The sequence below is a fragment of the Oryctolagus cuniculus genome, chromosome 5 (assembly GCF_964237555.1).
Source record: "Oryctolagus cuniculus chromosome 5, mOryCun1.1, whole genome shotgun sequence".
Taxonomy (NCBI): Eukaryota; Metazoa; Chordata; class Mammalia; order Lagomorpha; family Leporidae; genus Oryctolagus; species Oryctolagus cuniculus.
Genome location: NC_091436.1, coordinates 120,436,171 through 120,459,052, shown reverse-complemented (window position 1 = coordinate 120,459,052; position 22,882 = coordinate 120,436,171). Strand labels below are relative to the sequence as shown.

At 37.0% G+C, this 22,882-nt stretch overlaps 1 protein-coding gene across 1 annotated transcript in view; it reads right to left on the bottom strand.

Moving 5' to 3' along the window:
* Positions 1-1,880: 1,880 nt before the first annotated feature.
* CRISP1 (cysteine rich secretory protein 1) overlaps positions 1,881-22,882 on the bottom strand; it is a 38,699-nt gene continuing 17,697 nt past the window's right edge. Inside the window, exons 4-9 of the mRNA XM_008263035.3 lie at positions 21,351-21,479; positions 17,814-17,904; positions 16,589-16,734; positions 10,938-11,035; positions 6,722-6,810; positions 1,881-2,498 (exon numbers count right to left, since the gene is read on the bottom strand). Of these exons, the coding sequence (XP_008261257.2) occupies positions 2,371-2,498; positions 6,722-6,810; positions 10,938-11,035; positions 16,589-16,734; positions 17,814-17,904; positions 21,351-21,479 (681 nt within the window). The 3' untranslated portion in view covers positions 1,881-2,370. The remainder of the gene's footprint in view (positions 2,499-6,721; positions 6,811-10,937; positions 11,036-16,588; positions 16,735-17,813; positions 17,905-21,350; positions 21,480-22,882) is intronic.

Below are 22,882 nucleotides of genomic sequence, written 5' to 3'. Positions count from 1 at the left end.
TTGGTTGAACTCTGTAATTAACACACAATTATTCTTAGGTGATTAAATTTTAACTGAAAAGTGATCCCTGTTAGGAATTTGAAAACATTATGCTGAGTGAAATAAGTCAGTCCCAAAGGGACAAATATCATATGTTTTCCCTGATGGGTGACAACTAACTGAGCACCAAAAAGGAAACCTGTTAAAGTGAAATGAACACTATGAGAAATGGTGACTTGATCAGCCCTTTCCCTGATTGTTGATGAACAACTTAATACGTTATCCCTCTTAGTATTTTTTTTGTTTGTTCTACTTAATACTTTTGGTTGAATATTGTAATCAATACACAGTTATTCTTAAGTGTTGAAACTTAACTGAAAAGTGATTGCTGTTAAATATAAGAGTGGGAATAAGAGAGGGAAGAAATGTGCAATTTGGGACATGCTCAAGCTGACTTACCTCAAACGGTAGAGTTAGAAACATACCAGGGGATTCCAATTCAATCCCATCAAGGTGGCATGTACCAATGCCATCTCACTAGTCCAAGTGATCAATTTATATTCACAATTGATAATAATGAAAGGTCTAAGAGCCAAAGGGATCACATAAACAAGACTAGTGTTTGCAAATAGTAGCTGATAGAATAAAAAAGGGAGAGAATGATCCAACATGGGGAGAGAGATACACAGCAGACCCATAGAACGGCAGATGTCCTAAACAGCACTCTGGCCTCAGAATCAGCCCGTAAGGCACGCGGATCCGGCTGAAAAGCCCATGAGAGTATTACAGGCATGGAAAGCCAAAACACTCTGGGAAAAAAAAAAACACTAAATGAAAGATCTCTGAGAGTGAGATCCCAGTGGAAAGAACAGGTCATCAAAGAAGGAGGTACCTTTCTCTGAAGGGAGGAGAGAACTTCCAATTTGACTATGGCCTTGTCTAAATATGATCAGAGTCGGTGAATTCAAAAGGCTTCCATAGCCTTGGCAGCTCATGACAAGAGCCTAGGGTGATTACTGATGCCATAAACAAGAGTGTCAAATTGTTAAGTCAATAACAGGAGTCACTGTGCTGTTACTCCTCATGTAGGATCTGTGTCCTTAATGTGCTGTACATTGTGATTTAATGCTATAACTAGTACTGAAACAGTATTTTACACTTTGTGTTTCTATGTGGGTGCAAACTGTGAAATCTTTACTTAATATCTGCTACATTGATCTTCTGTATATAAAGAGAATTGAAAATGAATCTTGATGTGAATGCAAGGGGGGAGGGAGAGGGAAAGGGGAGGGTTGCGGGTGGGAGGGAAATTATGGGTGGGGGAAGCCATTGTAATCCATAAGCTGTACTTTGGAAATTTATATTCATTAAATAAAAGTTAAAAAAATACAATTAGGGAACCAATTCATCTCAACTTGTTAAATAGTTCTATACTTCATTTCTCTCGCATCAGATCCTTTAATATCCCTTAAAGTTTCAGTGTACTTGAGCACATAGGCCTTTATTTGTACTGTTCCATTGCCTTGAAATAATCACAATAGCAATCTTGTTCACTCAAAAACTACACCTCATTCTACTTTTGAGACTTTCTTGAATTTCCAAACAGAATTTACTTATGTTCATTTGCCACCAATAATGTATGATTGATTGGTGTGTCTTCAAAGACTTATTTATTTCTCATATTAAGCTATGTATAATTTCTTTTAAAATGAGGGAGACAATATTTGCTATGTGGAAGCATTATATGTTGAATGCAATCAATGCCAATTATGCATGTGGCTAAATTAATGTCAGAAAGTATTCTTTCCTGCCATACAAATATGTCTATGGACAAGACAATGAAACATGATAAATTTAAACTTCCAATTAGGTAATATTCATTCTGGAAATTGAGACTGGACCCTTGTTTGCTTTGTGGATTTTAATGATTAATTTACAATAAAAACAAAATCAAAAAGTAAAGAATTTAGCTATTCAGAGAAACATCAGGATGGAGACAATGGTAAAAGCAGAAAAGAGAGTTAAAATCGGTAAGATGCTGCTTAAGCATAGGTTTCTGATGATGCAATCACACCACCAATCAGTTGGATTATGTCAACCTAGGAATTTTAAATTATGTGATTTAAATTTCAATTAGGTGGAAAACTCAACCCTTTATTCCAGCCTTAAAGAAACTTTAAAACAATGCTACTTCATATGTATCAGGACAGGAGTGGGTGGCACTGATGAAAATATACTAAAGTCCATAAATGATTATTAAAAATTGGGATCTTCAGCATAAATAAGAGGGAGTGAAATTCATCTGAAGCTATTGAGGTAAAATAAGGAAAAGATGATCCAACAGACATCTCCTCATCTCCATGGCACAGTATCATTGCAAAAAACAAAAAGCTATTTTATCTCAGTGTCACAGTTACAAGAAGCTTTGCAGAATAATTGAACTGATGGGTGGCTGCATCCAAGATGCTTTACTTGTATCTCACAGTTGGTGCGTTCATCAAAGAAGAGGCATGGGTTAGCTGCAAGAGAATTGTACATTTATAAATATTGTCTTTTTAAATCATCTATTATTTATTTATTTAAAAGGTGGTGTGACACATCCTCCTCCCCCTACAACACACACACACACACACACACACAGAAAGATCACTTATCGACTGGTTCACTACTCAAATGCCTGCAACAACCAAGACTGGATTACACTGAACCCAGGGGCCTGGAACTCAATATGATTCTCCCACATGGGTGGCAAGAACCTAATATTTTAGCAATCATCTCCTGCTTCCCAGGATGCAATTAGCAGAAAGCTGCATTGGACAGCGGTGCTACCAAGGTAGGATGCAGGCGTCCCTAATAGCATGTTAACCACTGTGTTGAATGCCTTCCCTCGTAAAGAGCAATTTTATCAAGAATAGTTAGAGGCTAGTGTTGTGGTATAGCAGTTAAGGCCCCTGCCTGCAATGCCAGGATCCCATATGGGTGTCAATTTATGTCCCAGCTACTCCACTTGCTATCCAGTTCCCTGCTAATGGCCTGGGAAAAGCAACAGAAGATGGCTCAAGCGTTTAGGCCCTAGCCACCTATAGGAGATACCAGGATAGTGCTCCCTACTTCTTCCTTTGGCCTGGCAAGGTGCTGGCTGTTGTGGCCATTTGCGGCATGAACCAGGGGAGGGAAAATCCTCTCTTTCTCTCTCTCTCTCTCTTTCTCTGTGTAAATAAATAAATAAAACATATGAATAAATTCAAAAAATAAAATAAAAATAAGCAATTAAATTTTATCAGTATGAGGAAATTAAATATGAATGTAAAAAGATGATAAATTAAATGACATCATCTATGAGAGAAAAGATAATATTCTTATCTTGGTAGTTAACAGGTATTTTCATCACAAAATTTTTAGGTATACAACTTAGCACATTAGCAATGGATCATCTTTTCAATATATTGTCATTTTGAAAACATCAATGTTATTAGCAATATAAAATAAAGCAATAAGTTTCATTCATTAGTTTTTACTTTATATAATACTGTATAATTTAATATTAAAAATTTTGCTTTGGATTATTAGAAGTAATATATACTTGATGTAAAAATTGAATGAAAAGGCCGGCGCCGCGGCTCACTAGGCTAATCCTCCGCCTTGTGGCGCCGGCACACAGGGTTCTAGTCCCGGTCGGGGCACCGGATTCTGTCCCGGTTGCCCCTCTTCCAGGCCAGCTCTCTGCTGTGGCCAGGGAGTGCAGTAGAGGATGGCCCAAGTGCTTGGGCCCTGCACCCCATGGGAGACCAGGAGAAGTACCTGGCTCCTGCCATCGGATCAGTGCGGTACGCCGGCCGCAGCGCGCTGGCCGTGGCGGCCATTGGAGGGTGAACCAACGGCAAAGGAAGACCTTTCTCTCTGTCTCTCTCTCTCTCACTGTCCACTCTGCCTGTCAAAAAAAAAATTGAATGAAAAGCACATATTACAGTTCATGTTAATTAACCCTAAAATGATTTTCCAGCTTCTTCTATTCCATAAATACATGCCTATGTACATATCAAGTATATTCCAAAGCAGAAATTATACACCAAATTTTCCAATCACTATGAAGAGTCCCAATATATCAAACATTTATTTATTTATTTATTTATGTATTTCATATTAAAGGCAGAGAGACAGAGACAGAAGTAGAGAGAGATATCCCAGCTGCTGCTTCACACCCCAAATGGCTTTAACAGCAAGGCTGGGCCAGGCTGAAGCCAGAAGTTTGGAACTCAGCTGGGGTCTCCCTGTGTGAGATAAGTGCCTATCTACTTGAACTTCCCCTTAAGGTGCACATTAGCAAGAAGTTTGGATGGATCGTTTAGCAGACACTCAAACCTGCTAAACCAAGGTACTCTGATACGGGCTGTTGCAGTAAATGTCAGCTCCAAGATATTCAACATTTTAGAATTGTGGTAATGGCTACGAAAAATTCACTAAAGCATCCTTTAATCCAAGTTTCACTTTCAATACTAATAAATAGATTTTTATATTTGAAAGCAAAGTTAACTGTAATTTTTCTTCCTCTTTTAGGATATTTTAAAAATTTTATATAAACTCTTGAATCCTGATAATGTGTCAATTAAAAATTTTCCTCTATTTCCTTTCTTTTTCACTTATAAAGGTTGATCTCACAGCACTTTTATAAGTTTTACACTTACATTGGTGTGTTTTTCTCTATTATTTTACCCATATCCGGCCGGCGCCGCGGCTCACTAGGCTAATCCTCCACCTTGCGGTGCTGGCACACCGGGTTCTAGTCCCAGTTGGGGCACCGGATTCTGTCCCGGTTGCGCCTCTTCCAGGCCAGCTCTCTGCTGTGGCCCGGGAGTGCAGTGGAGGATGGCCCAAGTACTTGGGCCCTGCACCCCATGGGAGACCAGGAGAAGTACCTGGCTCCTGCCATCGGATCAGTGCGGTGCGACGGCCACGGCGGCCATTGGAGGGTGAACCAACGGCAAAAGGAAGACCTTTCTCTCTGTCTCTCTCTCTCACTGTCAACTCTGCCTGTCAAAAATAAATAAATAAATTAAATAAATAAATATTTTACACATATCCTTCTGTGACATATGCTTTCCCTTTCCAAAATATTAAACTGACTTATCTTGCAGTTACCCGGATGATTATAGTATTTTATTAAGGTAGGACAGATGAGGGGTGAGTGTCGTATTACTACCTGAGCCACTGTGTAGCTGATAACTTACACCTGCTTTTTTCCTTATGATCAATAACTGTCAAGGTTATTACAACTCATTTTCTTTAATCAGTTAGCTTGTTGCTATCCCTACTTTATTCTGTTATACAGTATTCTGGGCAAAATGATTTTTTTTATTTAGAGGTAAAATATTTTTCTTGAGAATATAAGATGTTTTACACCATCTTTTCCTTTATATTTTATTTTTACAATTGTCTCAATTTTATGACTAGAATTGTTTCATGTATTATATTTGTATTAAATGGATTGTATTTACATAGCCAAGTCTTAAATTCCTATTATAATTTTTGCTCAATATATCCCACACTTAGAGTCATATATTTCCTTAATCTCTCATTTACTTAGCGATGATAAAAGGTACTCCACTAGGGTGCCCATCATATATCTTCTATGTCATAGATAGGATCTTCCTGAGTAATAGTTCTTTCTTACTTTCCTTTACTTCTATTACATGACACAGCAGACATTGATTTTTTTCTTCTGAATACAGAAACAAAACAGAAAACAAAGCAAAAATCTACTCACTCCTCATCCTTCTTTCCCAAAGCACAGATGATTATTTCACTTTTTAAAAAGAGAGATGTCTTTCTCCAAGTACACTTCTCATAAGTGGAGTATAAAAATTAAAATTGAGAGGATGAGAGAGAATGACAGGGAGAATTGGTAGTGGGAGAGAAAGAAGGAGGAGGAGGGGGAGGAAGAGGAAGAATGAGAGAAAAAGAAGAAGATAATAATCTATTATCTGTACTTTAAAAGCCATAGAGACTCAGTAAGATTATGGAAAATAAGCTTTCTTGCCTTCCGACTGAAATTCCTGGGATTTTATTTTGCTACAGACTTATGAAATTCTTCTAAATCAACTTTATCCTAGGGATTAAGGTTTTATATTTTCAGGGAGGCTCTTTTAAAAAGGAACTTTTGCAATCTATTGGAATTAACATGTAAATAGATACCCATTTAGTTAATACTTCACATGAAATGAGCTATACTTATGAAATAAAAGGCAGTCCTGTAAAGGAACCATGAGCATCAGATAAGTTCTCACTTCACAGGTGTTTCAAAGGAAACAGAAGAATAAGGATCCCTCCATTAAAAAAAAATCAAGGCACAATAAGTGGTTAGGCGTTTAGGGGGTCCTAAAGCAATCTGAGATAAGCAAAGCCATGCACCTTGTTTATAGACTGCAATAAGTAGAGCTCACAAATGTGTTAAAAGCAGAGAAAAACTGCACTTACAGCATTTTATCCAGGTTAACCTTAACTAATCCTTTGAATAGAAACTCAAGTTCTCACACCTGCACATACCATTGCAATGGATTAAATCAATGGTCTGTGGTTACTATGGGGATGGGGGAAAGGTCAGGAGAAATAACGTTGATATTTCCTGCAGTAGGTTTGAGATAAAAGTTGTAAAAATAAAAGTGCAATATTGCCAATGATTAATATAAACATGTTTCCCAGATTAATGGATCAAATTTAAGCAAATTAAATTTATAATACTTACTACAAAGTTTATCATCACAGTGATTTGGACAGTCTCCACAAGGGGGGCCCTCCTTATAAGGCAAATAAATTGTCTCAGGATTGTTTCCCCTTAAAGCAGAAAAAAGTAAAAAGTTTTCTAATTTATCACCATAAAATATAATTAAACATTTTCTCACTGCCAAAAACTGCTTTCAAAATCTAATTGTGCAAACATACTTGTAAATAACTAGTGACATTTTTTAAGATGAGTGCAGTATATCTAAACACAAACACAAACACACATGATTTTTTAAGTACATACAACCAGCAACTTTGGTGTCAATAAAATATTTTTCAGGCAATGTGCACCTCTCTTTGTACAGTCACATTCTTCTTGTACTGAGTAATTTTGGACTGTCAAGTTCTAACAACAGGAGAGCTTTAGAACCAACCACAGTAGGATGCTGTTTTTCATTAACAATGTAAGTGTTTGGCAGGCCATTATGAAAAAAAGGACATGGCTCTTTTACTTTTTAATTTTAAAAAATGTTGTTAACATGTAACACTTGTACATTTTATGGATAATAAAACATTTTCAATACATGTATACAGTGGAAACTATCAAATTATTTGGTATTTTTTTCCAGTCCCTTATATTTTCTTTATATTTGGAGCCTTCCAACTCCTGTCTTCTAGTTTTTTATAGAGTATATAATATATTTTTTGCCAACTATAGCCACCCCTCTATACTGTGAAACACTAGAGTATTTTTTTCTTCTTAAAGATTTATTTATTTGAAAGGCATAGTTACAGAGTGCAGGCAGGGGGAGAAATAGAGACAGAGAGAGATCTTCCATGAGCTGGTTCACTCCCTAAATGGCCACAATGGCTTGCGCTGGGTTAGGCCTGGAGCCAGGAGCTTCTTCTGGGTCTCCCATAGGGGTACAAAGGACCAAGGACCTGGTAATGCCTTCCCAGGTGCATTAGCAGGGAGCGGAAATGGAAGTGGAACAGCCCGCAGCTGGGACTCAACTGGCACTCATGTGGAATGCAGGTGCTGCAGGCCATAGCTTAACCCATTACTTCATAGCACTGGCTCCAGCAGATTTTCTATCTGCGTTTGGATACTTGTTTTCTTACTTAACTTTATCCCCATGATCCTGATCCTTCCCAGCCTCTAGTAAACACTATTGTTAGTTTAGAGTGACTTAAAAAAATTCTACATAGGACACGGTTAAGAAACTATCTTAAATGAGTTGAATTGAAGATGTTCTAATTTCATGAGAAACTTGATACAGGTTAGTGATTTGTGTAGAAACATACATGGTATGCATAAAAGAGAAAAGTATATCAGCATGTATAAAATGAAATAAAATACAGGGGTATAGGCAAAAAATAGTAGATGAAAAATTTCCTATTCTGAGCTACTTGACATTTGAGAAAAGACAATTCTTGCTTGCAGCTGTCTAAAAACAAAATGTAGATAATTTTTGGCTCTTGATATTACTTAAATCAAAAAATACATGTTCTAGTTAAAAAATTTTAATCTGATATTTGTACTTTTGACATCTCAGCTGTTAAAATTTCACTTTACAAGATAATCTCTAATTTCAGTAAGAGACTTAATCAGAGGCTTGGATTAAGGTTTGGCTGAGAAAATTCTACACGCACAGCAATCTCTGTGTTTTATTTTTCTTTTTTCGGTATTGACTGAGGTTCACAACAAACCACAAACACCTATAAAATGTGCAAGTGATATGTTGTAGGTTCAGAGATGCTACTTTTTTAAGGATAAATTACATAGACAAAACAATACCAAATTATTTTTTTTACAATACCAAATTTTTATCTACCAAAATTGGATATAACAAGTCCAGACAATATCTCATATAGACACATGCAGTTATTATTCAAGTAGTCTAGTGAATCTGATAGTAATATTGGAGACCCCATTTGAAATTTAAATATTTTGTCATCAGATAAATCATGATCATGATTCATGCTGAACAACTTTTTCCTTGATTGTGTTACACACACAAGAGTCAGTCATATCACACCAGGCTTGTGATACCACAGTATGGAGGAAAGTCTCATACGTTTACCTAGAAAATACATATATCCAAACAAGACATGCAGATCTGTCATCAAGGGTCATCAGAAGTGACATCAAATTGGAATTTTTAGTCAAATATATACAGCTCTGAATAACCTTGCTTTTTTGGTAACTATCACTGGGGTCATCAGGTAAGGCCCTGCAGTTATCCTAGTCTTTATTGTGTTTCATAACCAAGGAAAAGGGACAGGGAAGCACTTATTCTAGTCACTGAAGTAATCAGAATCCCTCTCTAGGATTTGTAATCGACATCTGTGAGAGAATATACAACATGCAAATTTAATTTCTAATTAGAAGGCACATGAGAGTGCTCCAAAAAGCTCATGGAAATGAGATTAAGATGTTTATTTTAGTGAAAAAGAAGTTTGAAGTTCATGTAAAGTTTTTTCATAATATGTATTTCTCAGGAACTTTTTTTTTTTTGACAGGCAGAGTGGACAGTGAGAGAGAGAGAGAGAGAGACAGAGAAAAAGGTCTTCCTTTTCCATTGGTTCACCCCACAATGGCCGCGGCAGCCGGTGCGCTGCGCTGATCCCAAGCCAAGAGCCAGGTGCTTCTCCTGGTCTCTCATGCGGGTGCAGGGCCATCCTCCACTGCACTCCCGGGCCACAGCAGAGAGCTAGACTGGAAGAGGAGCAACTGCGACAGAATCCATCGCCCCGACTGGGACTAGAACCCAGTGTGCCAGCACCACAGGTGGAGGATTAGCATATTGAGCCACGGTGCCGGCCTTTCCCAGGAACTTTTAAAAGATACCTCATATACTAATTTTGTAACTGGAAAGCTAAGGGTAGGGAAGAATACTTGGTAGTTTTCTATTTGTTTCCTTTTAAAGTTATACTGTGCTTTGGTCCTTCATAGTCTCCCTTGTGGGTTGCAGGGGCTCTGCTTTTTCAGGCACGTTACCAGGAAGCTGGATCAGAAGCAGAGCAACTCAGCTGGAATTGTGATGTAGCAGGTTAAGCCACTGTCTGCAGCACCAGCATCCCATGTGGGCACCAGTTTAAGTCCCAGCTGTTCCACCTCTAATCCAGATCTCCGCCTATATGCCTGGGAAAGCAGTGGAGTATGGCCCAAATACTTGGGACCCTGTACCTACTCACATAGGAGACCTGAGAGAAGCTTCTGGCTTGAACTTGGCCCTGATATGGCTGTTGTGGTCATTCGGGCAGTGAACCAGTAGATGGAAGACCTTTCCCACCGACCCACCCACCCCTCTCTCTTTCTCTGTAACTCTGCCTTTCAAATAAATAAATATTTCTTTTAAAAAAGAGCAGTTTAACCTGCTGTACCACAATGTCAGCCCCAACATTTCTGCCCTTGAATTCTAAAAATATTCCTATTTTGTTGAAGTAAATGTCATTGTTTCTTTGCTTAAATTTGCTCAAAATCACCTTGCTTCTTTGTATGCATTACATCTTATTGGCTTTCCTTATGTAATAACTCCCTGAAGAATCCATGACAACAGCAAAACTACTGGTAATTCAGTTTGAATGCTTATATTATACTAATGTGATATTATTTTATTTAGTAAAAATATGCTATAAAAATATCAAGACATGTATGTATGTTTATGTGTATTGCTAAATGCCATTTATTCTTAAGATTTACCTGAGAAAATTTTTGTTTTCCTTTATAACTTTTGATTAACTAGATTAGGTTTCTTTCTTTCTTTCTTTCTTTCTTTTCTTTTCTTTTTCTTTTTTTTTTTTTTTTTTTGGACAGGCAAAGTGAACAGTGAGAGACAGAGACAGAGAGAAGACAGAGAGAAAGGTCTTCCTTTGCCGTTGGTTCACCCTCCAATGGCTGCCGCGGCTGGCGCGCTGCAGCTGGCGCGCTGTGGCCGGCGCACTGCGCTGATCCGATGGCAGGAGTCAGGTACTTATCCTGGTCTCCCATGGGGTGCAGGGCCCAAGCACTTGGGCCATCCTCCACTGCACTCCCAGGCCACAGCAGAGAGCTGGCCTGGAAGAGGGGAAGAGGGGCAACCGGGACAGAATCCGGTGCCCCGACTGGGACTAGAAGCCGGTGTACCAGCGCCGTAAGGCGGAGGATTAGCCTAGTGAGCTGCGGCGCCGGCCTTATATTAGGTTTCTTTAGGGGAATACATTTTCAAAAGATGTGTGAATCCAGTAACACATACTCATGACAATAGTGACAGATGTAGAGATAGTGAAATATCCTTTGTTGTCGGCACACTGCAACACCACAGCCAATGAGGTAAGAAGTGGCCCAAACAAGCTGTAAAGACAAAGGGATTATTTTATTACTCATTCTATATGTATTACTTATTTGATATAAAATGCTTACAATATCAATTTCACCCTAATTAAAAGTGAGCACGTTTGCTTTTAGGTTTGCTTTGAGCTTGCTCCTTAAGAGGTCCTAGAATCAGCAACAGTCCCATGTATCTAGAAAATACACAAACACATACATGTACATGGATACCAATGACAGAAACCATGTAGAATAAACCAAACCATGTGGACAGAATAGGGTGGGTTGAAAATAGGTGTTTTCTCTATTTATTAACAGTTTATTTGTCTTTGGAAATACATTGGATATTTCTAATTTAAAACACTCCATATCCCTTTTTTATAGGGTATATCTACCACACACCCTATACAACAAACAACTCAAAATTTATCTGGGATCTAAATCTAAGACCTGAAACCATAAAATTACTTGAAGAAAACGTTGAGGAAACATAGCAAGCTAGTGGCAAGGACTTCTTGGATAAGACTCCAACGACACTGATAATAAAGGTAGAAATAAAAAAGCAGGATTACATCAAAGAAGATTCTGCACTGCAAAGGAAACACAGCAATGTGAAGAGACAACCAACAGAATGGGAGAAAATATTTGCAAACTACATATCTGATAAAGGATTACTATTCAGAATATTTAAGGAGCTCAAGAAACCCAATAACAAAACAAATAATCCAGTTAAGAAATGGGCTAAGGATATAAACAGGCATTTTTCAATGATGAAATACAAATGGTCAATAGACATATGAAATAATTCTCAGGAGCACTATCAGGGAAATGCAAATAAAAATCACAATGAGGTTTCACTTGACCCCTGTTAGAATGGTTTTCACACAGAAGTCAACAAACAACAAATGCTGATAAGGATGTGGGGAAAAGGGTACTCTAATCCACTGTTGGCAGGAATGTAAACCAGTGCAACCACTGTGGAAAACAGTATGGAAATATTTCAGAAATCTGAGTTTAGACCTACCCTATGACCCAGTAAATTCCCACTCCTGGGAATTTGCCCAAAGGAAATGAAATCAGAATATGAGGGTTATCTGTACCTCCATGTTTATAGCAGCTTAACTCACAATAGCTGGGTTATGGCATCAACCGAGATGTCCATTAATTGATGACTGGGTAAAAAAATATGGTACTGTATACATGATGGAACGCTACTCAGCCATATAAAATAATGAAATCCTGTATTTCTCAACAAAATGAATGCAACTGGAGATCATTGTGCTTCATGAAATAAGCCAGTCCCCAAAAGACAAATATATATTATCCCTGATCTGTGGTAACTAATATACAGAGTACAAAAAGTGTAATGTATATGAACAAAATTGACATTTTGAAGTTTGATTATTATTTATAGCCATTACCTGTACTCTTGAGGAACAGTGATCTTTCTACTTACTACTTGTTGAATTCCCTATTTATTGGAGAGTTAAGCTTGGGACTGTAAAGAAAATTTGAAGCATGTCATTGTGAAGATTATAAGAAAAACAAGGAAAGAAGGAAGAAGGGTGGGAGAGATAGAAGGAGGGAGGGGGGGTTGTAAGTATCATTATGTCCTTAAAACTGTATATATGAAATGAATGAAATTTGTTTCCTTTTTATAAAAAAATTAAAATAAAAATTAAAGAACAGGGTGATGTACAAAATGAATAAAAAATTTGCTATTCTATACATGAAATGTATATACACATTCTACTCATTTTTTGGATCACATTATCAAGTCTATTTTGAAATCATTACAAGTCTATGTCAACCATCCATAACTCAATGTGCTATTGGATTTAGAAAGTTGATTTATTAGATCTCACTAAGAAACATGAATGGCTAACATTAGCTCTAGCTCATTCTCTCCTCCTTGCCAATGGTATGTGGAAAATTAATTAACATAAAGAAGGCTGTTTGGTCATTACATGAAATCAAACCATGGCGGGACTTTTCTTACTGATCAGAAAATATGCATAGTGTAGAATGAGTTGGCTTTCAAGACAAAGTGACTAAGGCTCAGTTCCATCTCTGCCTTTTTCTTGCTGGATGGTACTTAGCAGTTTGTGCCTGGGAGTTTCATTTTCTCATTGGCAAAATTGGATGTAATTAGGCTGTGCTCAAGTGATTGGAAGAGGAAATGTTGTAAGTGTGGTCACTCCCTCTCCCCACTCCTCGACCCTGCATAATACTGGATAGGCTTTCTCTCAGTTAGTCCTGGAGATTTTGCTCATTTTCTCTTCCTGTTCTTAATAAGGGTAGTTCTGTGTGATTCTCTTTAACAATTTTTTTTTCTACACAGAGAAACGCTTTCATGGGTGCCAGTCTCTCTCCTTACCATATGGCTTTTAATTGCCTGCTAGTAAAAGTAGGTCTTTGCTTATAAACATTTTATGGGGTAGACTCAATATTTGCAGTTTCCTCCTTCATTCTTCTAATAAATACATATTTCCCATAGGAAACCCTGTTAAACACAAACTAAGGGAGCACATAATTAGAAAGATACTTTGATGATGGAAATACAGAACATTTTTTGTCGTGGCCTTCCTATACATTAATTGGCAATAAAATGATTGAAATTAACCTATTCACTCATTCTTTCAATTCATATTCAAGAGAAAACTTGAAGATAGAGCTTTTAGAATTAGGTCTAGAAGCACAAATAGTTTCAGAAAAATGGTTTTTATTGTATGAAATTTTTCTATGGACATATTAATGTATTCACACAGAGCTACAGACAATTGAAAAATGTTACTATTTTCTAGTCTTAGATTATAACCAGATAAAGATGAGTTTATTTGATTGTTTTCTTAATTTCTTAGAAGCAGGCAATGGGAAAAATCATTTTTATAAAATATGCTTTATTTTTAAAGCAGCATTGATTGGGTTTGAAGGAAGCAAATCAACATTGTTTGAAGATGGCAGAATTCTGTTACTATGTCTGGTGACAGGGTTAATATTTTCGTGATATATTTAGTAAATCTAGTTAACCTTTGTATGTATAGAAGACAACAATAGATATCATAAATGTGTCATATTTTTACCTCTGTATGTGTTCATTTTGTTTGTATCCTCTAATCATTTGTAAGAATAAATTATATGATTAAATAATGTAATATTAATATTAATATCTCCAGGGTTCCTGGCTCATACATTTTATGTTAAAGAGTATCAATATTATAAAGAAGAAAGCTACTTGCTAAAGTTTTATTTAGGATATCTACATTGATATCCACAAGTGATTAAGTCTATAATTCTGTTTTTTTATCTTTGTCAACTTTTGCCATCAATTTTAAGTAGGTTTCATGTCAAACATATTTTATTTTAAAATTTGTGAAACTTAACAGTGGACATATCTGAGTTTATGTCTTTGGAAACAATGGCTGTGGGTGATCCTGTGCCTGGCTGGGAGACTGCCTGCCTAGCGCATGCAGAAGGTTAAGAGGGCATGGCACACCATGCCTACTGGGAAGGGAAGGACCCTATGACCTGACTGCTGGCAGGCAGCAGGAGCCCCAGGTGCATTTCCCCCACCCCTGCTTCATGTTAAAAGGCCTTGTAATTGTCAATCAAGTAAACAGCTCCTGGGTGTGGCCCAGACCCATAAGGACCACCTGGTAGGCTACGTAGGCTACCTGACCTTTAGGCTGATGGGAGAAGTGTAGAGGCATCAGTATCAGCTTTATCCTATAGAATTAGTATTGCCCTGAACTAGCTACTCCCTCTTTGCATGCCATTTAAAAGTCTGCACCTGATTGTTAATAAATGGACATGTTCACCGAAACTTGTCTCCTGTGCTTCTTGTCGAAGAAGGCTGTTGCCCCACCATGCCGACACTGTGGGCCGCACAGGACAAGCCCCCAAATGGCTGCTTTCCATTTTATTTTTATAATTATTTTTAAATAAGTTGTTCCATTCTCCATCAAGAGCTGGGACTAATCCAAGCTAATGCGAGCAGCTCAGAAATTTTTAAAGGTCTTCTACATGGGTGGCAGAGGTACAACTACATAATCTACTACCTGCTGCCTAGCAGAGTATATATCAGAAGGATGTTAGGAATGAAGCTGGGTCTGAAATCCAGAAACTGTCATGTGATGTAGTTATTCCAAGTGGCATTTTAATCACTTTGACAAACTACCCACCAGTTTATCCAGGTTAAGTGTTTAAATCTTTAATATACTTTAGAATATTTGGCTAATTCATATTCTATTAGAAAATAATGGATTTTTTGAAGCAGGGATTACATTAAATCACTCCTTCATGATTTCTCACAGGGTCTACTTTTAAGGCCTGATTTTCTTTCTGTTCTGAACTCTTTCCACTCTACTATTAACCATGTTCTTGCTTTCTCTCATATCAATAATAGATAATCTTAAAGTGAAATTCAGAATTTCTCTTTTAAAAAAACCTTAAAAAGAATAAAACACATAGAGATAAACTTAACCAAAGACCTAAAATACCTGTACACTTGAGATTTAGAAAATATGTGTGACAGCAATCAAAGAAGGAAGCAGAGCAAGATGGTAGCTAAGATGCTCCAAGTGTTTGTCTTGCCACAGAGGCAACAATTTGAAAAGCTGTGCATACCAAATACCTTCCCAAGAGCTAGAAAATGGAGGTGGAAGACCACAGTGCCTTGTATTCATATAATAATAGGAAAACGACATATGAAAGAAGACACAAGGAAAGAGTTACCCAAAACCATAGTTGCTACAACTCCAAAGAGTATAAAATAGAGACACCTCCCACTTGGAGGATGGAGAGGATACTAAATGCAGACCTTAGACTTAACATCCAGTATTAGGCCCACCAGGATACTTGGTGATGGACAGAGTCCCATGGCCCTTATTTCTAGGAGTGATCCTGGATGCTATTTTGCCTTAAAAAGAATGAAATCCTAACACATTATAGAACATGGATGAACACAGATTTAAAATATGCTAAATGGAATAAGGCAGGCATAAAATGGTAGCTATTATATGATTCCATGTATCTGAGCTATTTCAAGTTGTCAAAATTTCTAGAGACCGAAAACAGAATGATCATTGCCAGAATCATGAGGGAGGGAAGAATGGAGCAACACTGCTGAATACAGAGAGATATTCAATTTGGGGAAGATTAAATTGTTCTTCTGGGAATGGTTGCACAACTGTTAGAAGTATGTAACAATACTGGCCAATAATCATTCATAGTTTAAAAATGGTTACAATAACAACATTGTTATATACATTTCATCACAATAAAAATAAAGTTGAAAATGAGGAGATGCTCTGTATTACAAGGAACTCTCATTTCTAGCTGACAAATGAGTTTGATATTTTATGACTTTGCAATTTTTCTGAAATATCATATGACTAAACAAGGAAACTAAGGGATTAAGCATCTTATCTCATTCTGTTCAAAATTATATCAGGAACTAGGTAAGTTGAGTCAATATTGCAATAAGAGGTAGGATGATTTTCAGTTGTTTCTTTCCAACCTTTTCCCCACATGCTTATAGTTACTTAACCAATGTGCATTGTTGCCTTCACAGGTTACCTGAGTGTAATGCCGAGTTACTACTTCATCTTGTGATATATATTCTCCATATTTGAAATTTTTAGACTCATTGTACCAGATTTCAATTACGTTGGACCATGAGTAAGGAAAAGGTGCCAGATGAATATTTTCTCCACAAAAGGTATCTGAAAGGAGGGAATAGGACTGGGTCATGTTCTTAAAAAAATCGGAATTATTACACCAGGATACTTTTCTTATTTTTATTTTATGAAGTCTCCACTGATTAGCTAGGCAAATCTTTCAAAAAGAGGTAAAATTGATTGTACCCCTGCTGACAATCTTCTTTCTCCTTGAGAATGAGCAGGTGGTGTTCAATTTGCTGAATAGTAACTGTAGGCGATGATGAGCAATCTTTGAAATCACATGAATCAACATTTCAGGGTTTGCTACTTTAAAGCCTAAAACTACAAAATATAACAGGTTCTATAGCTGGAAAGCAGCCACACACTGATTTCATCATGCATGGACCTTACAATAATCATTTGTTGATTTAAGCATCAACTGATTGTATGGGTTCTTGATTTAACATACAGTTTGAGGATAATCTTCCTTTCTCTGGGTCAGGGAAGACCCACATTACTAATTCACTGCTCAAAAATATTAAGATACAATTCCCAATAATCTGGAGCTATGGATGATACATGAGTACTTATTAATTATTTTATAATAAAAGATTCTCAGAAATTAGATATGGTGATATCTAATTGTCTAGAAAGTACTAAATGTTTCTTAAACTAGTATGATTAATCTAATTCTCTATCATAAAGTAGGCTCATTTTTAAGTACCTGAAAATATTCCTCTAGGCAGTGCATCAGAGTTGCATATGATACATTTCCTAAATGTACACACTGGCATTCCAAAATTAAAGCAATTCCAATGGTGATATAGTGAGTAACTATATGTAAGAAAAAGATTCTAATTATCTAGTTGCACCTAACACTTCTAAAACTCTGAGGGCCTTGATTATTTTCTCATGATGGTAAAAACTTAGAATCTAAAATTTTACATATTCAGATTTTAAACATTAATGACAATAGGGCAACTATCTTTATACACAATTCAGTGCCACTCATGGGCAAGTGCAAACACAGACTGGATGACTCAGTTTACTCTTTCCAAGTTACTTCACAATCCCTGTTTTCAATGTGTGTGTGTGTGTGTGGGGGGGGTGAGGTAAAATAAGTTCTATTGACATACACCTACTTGCAAGTCTCCTGTCAACCACATCACTTTCTACAGTATCACAATACTTTGACACAGTTCTGGCATTTTCTGCAGCTTCTTCACTCCAACTCTACAGTAAGAAAAGAAAAAACATGTTATTTAATTACCATTCCATGGTAAGATTCTAGTGTGTTGTTTCAAAAAATACAAGAATTAGAAATATATTCCAATTCTAGAACTGTATAAACTAAACATTTGAGATACATACATACTGAAAGTGAAAAAATAGAAAAAGATATTTCATGCAAATGAAAATCAAAAGAAAGTAGGAGTAGCTATACTCATATCAGACAAAATAGACTTAATGACAAAAACTGCTAAAAAAGACTAAGAAGGTCATTATGTAAGGATTAGGGAATCAACACAATAAGATGCGACTATTGTAAATGTACATACACCCAATTTTAGAGAATCCAGTTTTATAAAATAAATGTTAACGTATAAAAGGAAATATGACCTCAAATACAGTAATACTGAGGGACTTCAACACCCCTACTTTTATCAACAGGCAGATGAATGAGACAACAAGTAAACAGCAGAGCTAATCTAAACTACAGGCCAATAGACATATATAGATGCAGAATAAACTTATTTTCATCAGTGCATGGAACATTCTATAGGATAGACAATATACTAGGTATTAAACAAGTGTCAACAAATTAAAAAAATTAAATCATATCATATTATCTTTTCTGATCATAGTGAAAGGGGGCTGGAAATTAAAAACAAAAGAAACTCTAGAAATTATACAAACAAATGGAGACTGAACATTATTTTCTGAAATTAACAGTACATCATAGAAGAAACCAAAAAATTCCTTGAAATGAATTAAAATTAAAATACAATCTATCAAAACTTATGGGATGGAGCTAATGCAATATGAAGAGGAAAGGTATAGTAATGCATGCCTACATAAAAAAAGATATCAAATAAACAATCTAACAATGCATCTCAAATCAAGAAAAAGAAAATCCAAAATTAGGAGGGAGAAGAAATAATAAAAATTAGAGGAAAAATAAACAAAATAGAAATTTAAAAACTGTACAAAAGATCAATGAGATGAAGAACAGATTTTTTGAAAAAATAAACAAAGTTGATAAACCATTGGCACAACTAACCAAGAAAAGTGGGAAAATATTCGAATTAATAAAATCTGAGATGAAAAAGTAGATATTACAACTGATGCCCCAGAAATAAAAATAATTATTATGAATTATTATGCATAAGTATTTGCCAACAAATTGGAAAATCTAGAAGAAATGTACAGATTTCTGGACATATATAATATAACAAAACTGAAGCATGAAGGCATAGAAAGCTTGAACAGACTAATAATCAAGAATGAGATTAAACCGGTAAGAAAAAGCCTCTCAGCAAGAGTCAAGTACTGGATGGCATCACTGCTGAATTTTACTTAACTTTAAAGAACTAACATCAATTATTCTCAAACCAATCAAAACAACTGACAGGGAGGGAACCCTTATGAACTCTGTATACTGCCAGCATTACCTTAATTTCAAAACCCGAGAAAAATACAATCAGAGAAAGAGAGAAAAGGAGAGAAGATACTATAGACCAATATCCAATGAACATAGACGCAAAAATTCTTAACAAAATATTAGCAAATCAAATCCAACACATCAAAATGATTATCTACCCTGAGTAAGTGGCATTCATCCCAGGGCTCAACAGATGCAGAACAATAAATGTGATATATAATATCAACAAAGTGAAGCATAAAAAACATATTATTGACTCAATAAATGAAGAGAAAGCACTTGATAAAGTACAATTGCCTTTCATAATAAAAATTGCAAAAAATATGTGTTTGAAAGGAACATACATCACCATAACAAAGTTAGTATGTGAAAAACCCACAGCATTTCTTCTAATATGTGAAACTAAACAAGAATGTCCACTCTCACAGCATTATTGAATATAGTTTTGGAAGTTTTAGCTGGAGCCATTAGGCAATAAATAAATAAATAAATAAATAAATCAAACACAGATTGGAAAGGAAAAGGTCAAATAATCCCTGTTTGCAGATGACATAGTTCTTCATTTAGGGGAACAAAAAGACTCCAATAAGAGACTACAAGAACAGGTGAGAGAATTCAGCAAATTTGTAGGACTTAAAATCAACACACAAAAATCAATAATGTTGTTATACACCAACAACGATCTGACTTAGAAAGTATTTATAGGGTCTGTCACATTCAAAATAGCTACAAAAATTTAAATACCTTGGAATGAATTTAACCAAGGATGTGAAAGATCTATGCGGTGAAAATTACAAAATATCAATGAAAGAAATATAAAAAGATAAAAAAAAATGGGGAAATCTTCCTTGTCCATTGATTGGTAGAATTAATGTTACCAAATTTTCTATGTTCCCCAAAGCCATATACATTTTGAATGCAATTTCCATCAAAATCCCAAGAACATTCTTCATAGAAGTAGAAAAAAATATCCTAAACTCAATAATTTGTAAATTGGGGAAGACGGTAGTAGAAGAATTAAATGAATTAATGTAACAAAAGTACTAGAAGAATGTCTGTACAAAAATCATATGCATGTAAGCTATGGCATAAGAATGTCCATGAATTATTGATTTTATTATTTTGTTCAGACAATACTTTGGATTTTAAGGTAGCTAAGACAAGAATTTCAAAATTGCTTTACCAGTCCCTTCTTTTCTCCCATCCATCATTTGCAGAAGAGAGTTTTCGATTGGCATTTCCCTCCGGAACCTACACTGTTTCCAACCCTTGCTACTCTGGGCCAGTCCAGGCTTCAGGGAAGCAGGCTGAAGTTGCCCATAAACATGAGAGCTGTTGCTGAATAATAAATGTGAGGCTTATCACCTCATATGCTTAGGTCTTCCCTAAATTTATGTTGTAGAAGAACACCTTGAGTTTATAGTAGAAAGGCCATTTTTCTAAGATTTTATGGATTTTAAAGGCTAGCAAATAGATTTGCCTGTTTTTTTTTTTTAAACCTAGATGCACAATCTGGCTTACAATATGGACATCTTAACTCTCAGATGAGTGTCTTAGCATCTGTACTACTGCCCATTGCAGACAACCATGAAAAGCCTAGATAGCTTGTTAATACAGGTCTTCTGTGTGTACTATCAGAACCTGCATCAGCTGGGAGCTTGTGGTGCACCTGCATCAGCTGGAACCTATGCCAGGTTCTTGGAGAATAAGGCTTAGGAAAGTGTGCTGTCTCATGGTTCTTCAGGTGCTTTTCAAGCAGGGTAAAGCTGGAGCAGCCCTGTTCTAAGGCGTATGAGTGAAGCTAGACTGCGTAGGTCAGAACTGTTTCTCTGTTGCTGGCTGTATGATTGTGGGGAAATTACTTACCTCCTGCAGGCCTCTGTTTCTTCTGCTGCTGCTTTTGGTCTGCCATGACCACACAAATGTCCTCAGATGGGAAGTGCACAGAACTGAATAAAAACTCAGTGAACACCATTACTATTATTGTAATCATTCATGCACTGTTGTGTTTGCTTACCATCTTCACCATGTTGCTGGCTGAAGGAACTACTTCTCTCCTTATCTTGTTGTGCAGATTCACGATTTGTTCTTGGATAATTGGTGATTCAGTCAAAAGGCTTTTAAATCGGGCTCTAGCTGCTTTGTACTGTTATTAGAAAATTATCAATTAGTGATACTTCTTTTGAGAGGATTTTGTCACATATATTTTTTAAAGATTTATTTATTTATTTGAAAGTCCGAGTTACACAGAGAGAGGAGAGGCAGAGAGAGGAGAGAGTGATCTTCCATCCAATGGTTCACTCTCCAGATGACCGCAATGGCTGAAGCTGTGCCGATCTGAAGCGAGGAGCCAGGAGCTTCTTCCAGGTCTCCCACGAGGATACAGGGTCCCAAGGACTTGGGCCATCTTCTACTGCTATCCCAGGCCACAGCAGAGAGCTGGATAGGAAGAGGAGCAGCCGGGACTAGAACCAGTGCCCATATGGGTGCTGGTGCTTCAGGCCAGGGCGTTAACTCATTGCGCCACAGCGCCGGCCCCTTGTCACATGTAAGGCCCACAGACAATGTGAACTTACTGTTTGAATGAACACTGATCTTCAGTATTTTCAAATTTACATTTCTCAGTGTATTAGATTCCGTTTTCCCATGGTCAGTTTTGAATATTTTAAAAGTTATTTATTCAAAAGGCAGAGTGACAGAAAGAGGGAGAGACAAAGAAATAAAAGATCTTCCATCTACTGGTTCACTCTCCAAATGACTGCAACTGCCATGGCTGGGACAGTCCAAAGCTAGGAGCCTGAAACTCCACTCAGGTCTCCCACATGGCTTATAGGGATCTAGGTACTTAAGCCACTTTCTGCTATCTACCAGGATGCATTAACAGGAAGCTGGATTAGAAGCAGAGTTTGAACCAGCATTCTGGGGTGGGGGCATCCCAAGTGGTAGCTTAACAAAATGTCCACTCGTAGTGTTTTTGTTTTTGTTTTTGTTTTTGTTTTTAAAGGCACAGTGATGCGGGAGTGGCGGGGGGAGAGGAAGAAGCAGGAGGAGGAGGAGAAAGGAAGATGAAGAAGAAGGAGGAGGAGAAGGAGGGGGAGGAGGAAGAAGAGGGGGAGGGGAGAGGGGGAGGAGAGGAGGGGGAAGAGGGAGAGGAGGAGGGAGAGGAGGAGGAGGAGAAGGAAAAGGAGAAGGAGAAAAAGAAGAACTTCTATTCACTGGTTCACTCCCCAAATGGCTGTAAAGGCCAGGGCTGGACCAGGCCCAAGCCAGGAACTTCGATCTCCATGCAGATCGCCCATGTGGGTGGCACTGGCTCAAGCACTTGGGCCATAATCTGCTGTTTTCCCTGATACATTAAACAAAACTGGATTGGTGAAGTGGAACAACCAGAACTTGAAATGGCTCACATAAGTGATGCCAGAATTAAGATCAGTGGCCTAACCTACTGTGCCACAATGCTAGAACCCACTCCTAATTTTGAGGATTTCTGAGTGTCACATTGCTATTATACTAGTCTTCAGAATAAGAAGCTGATATGTCTGTGACCAG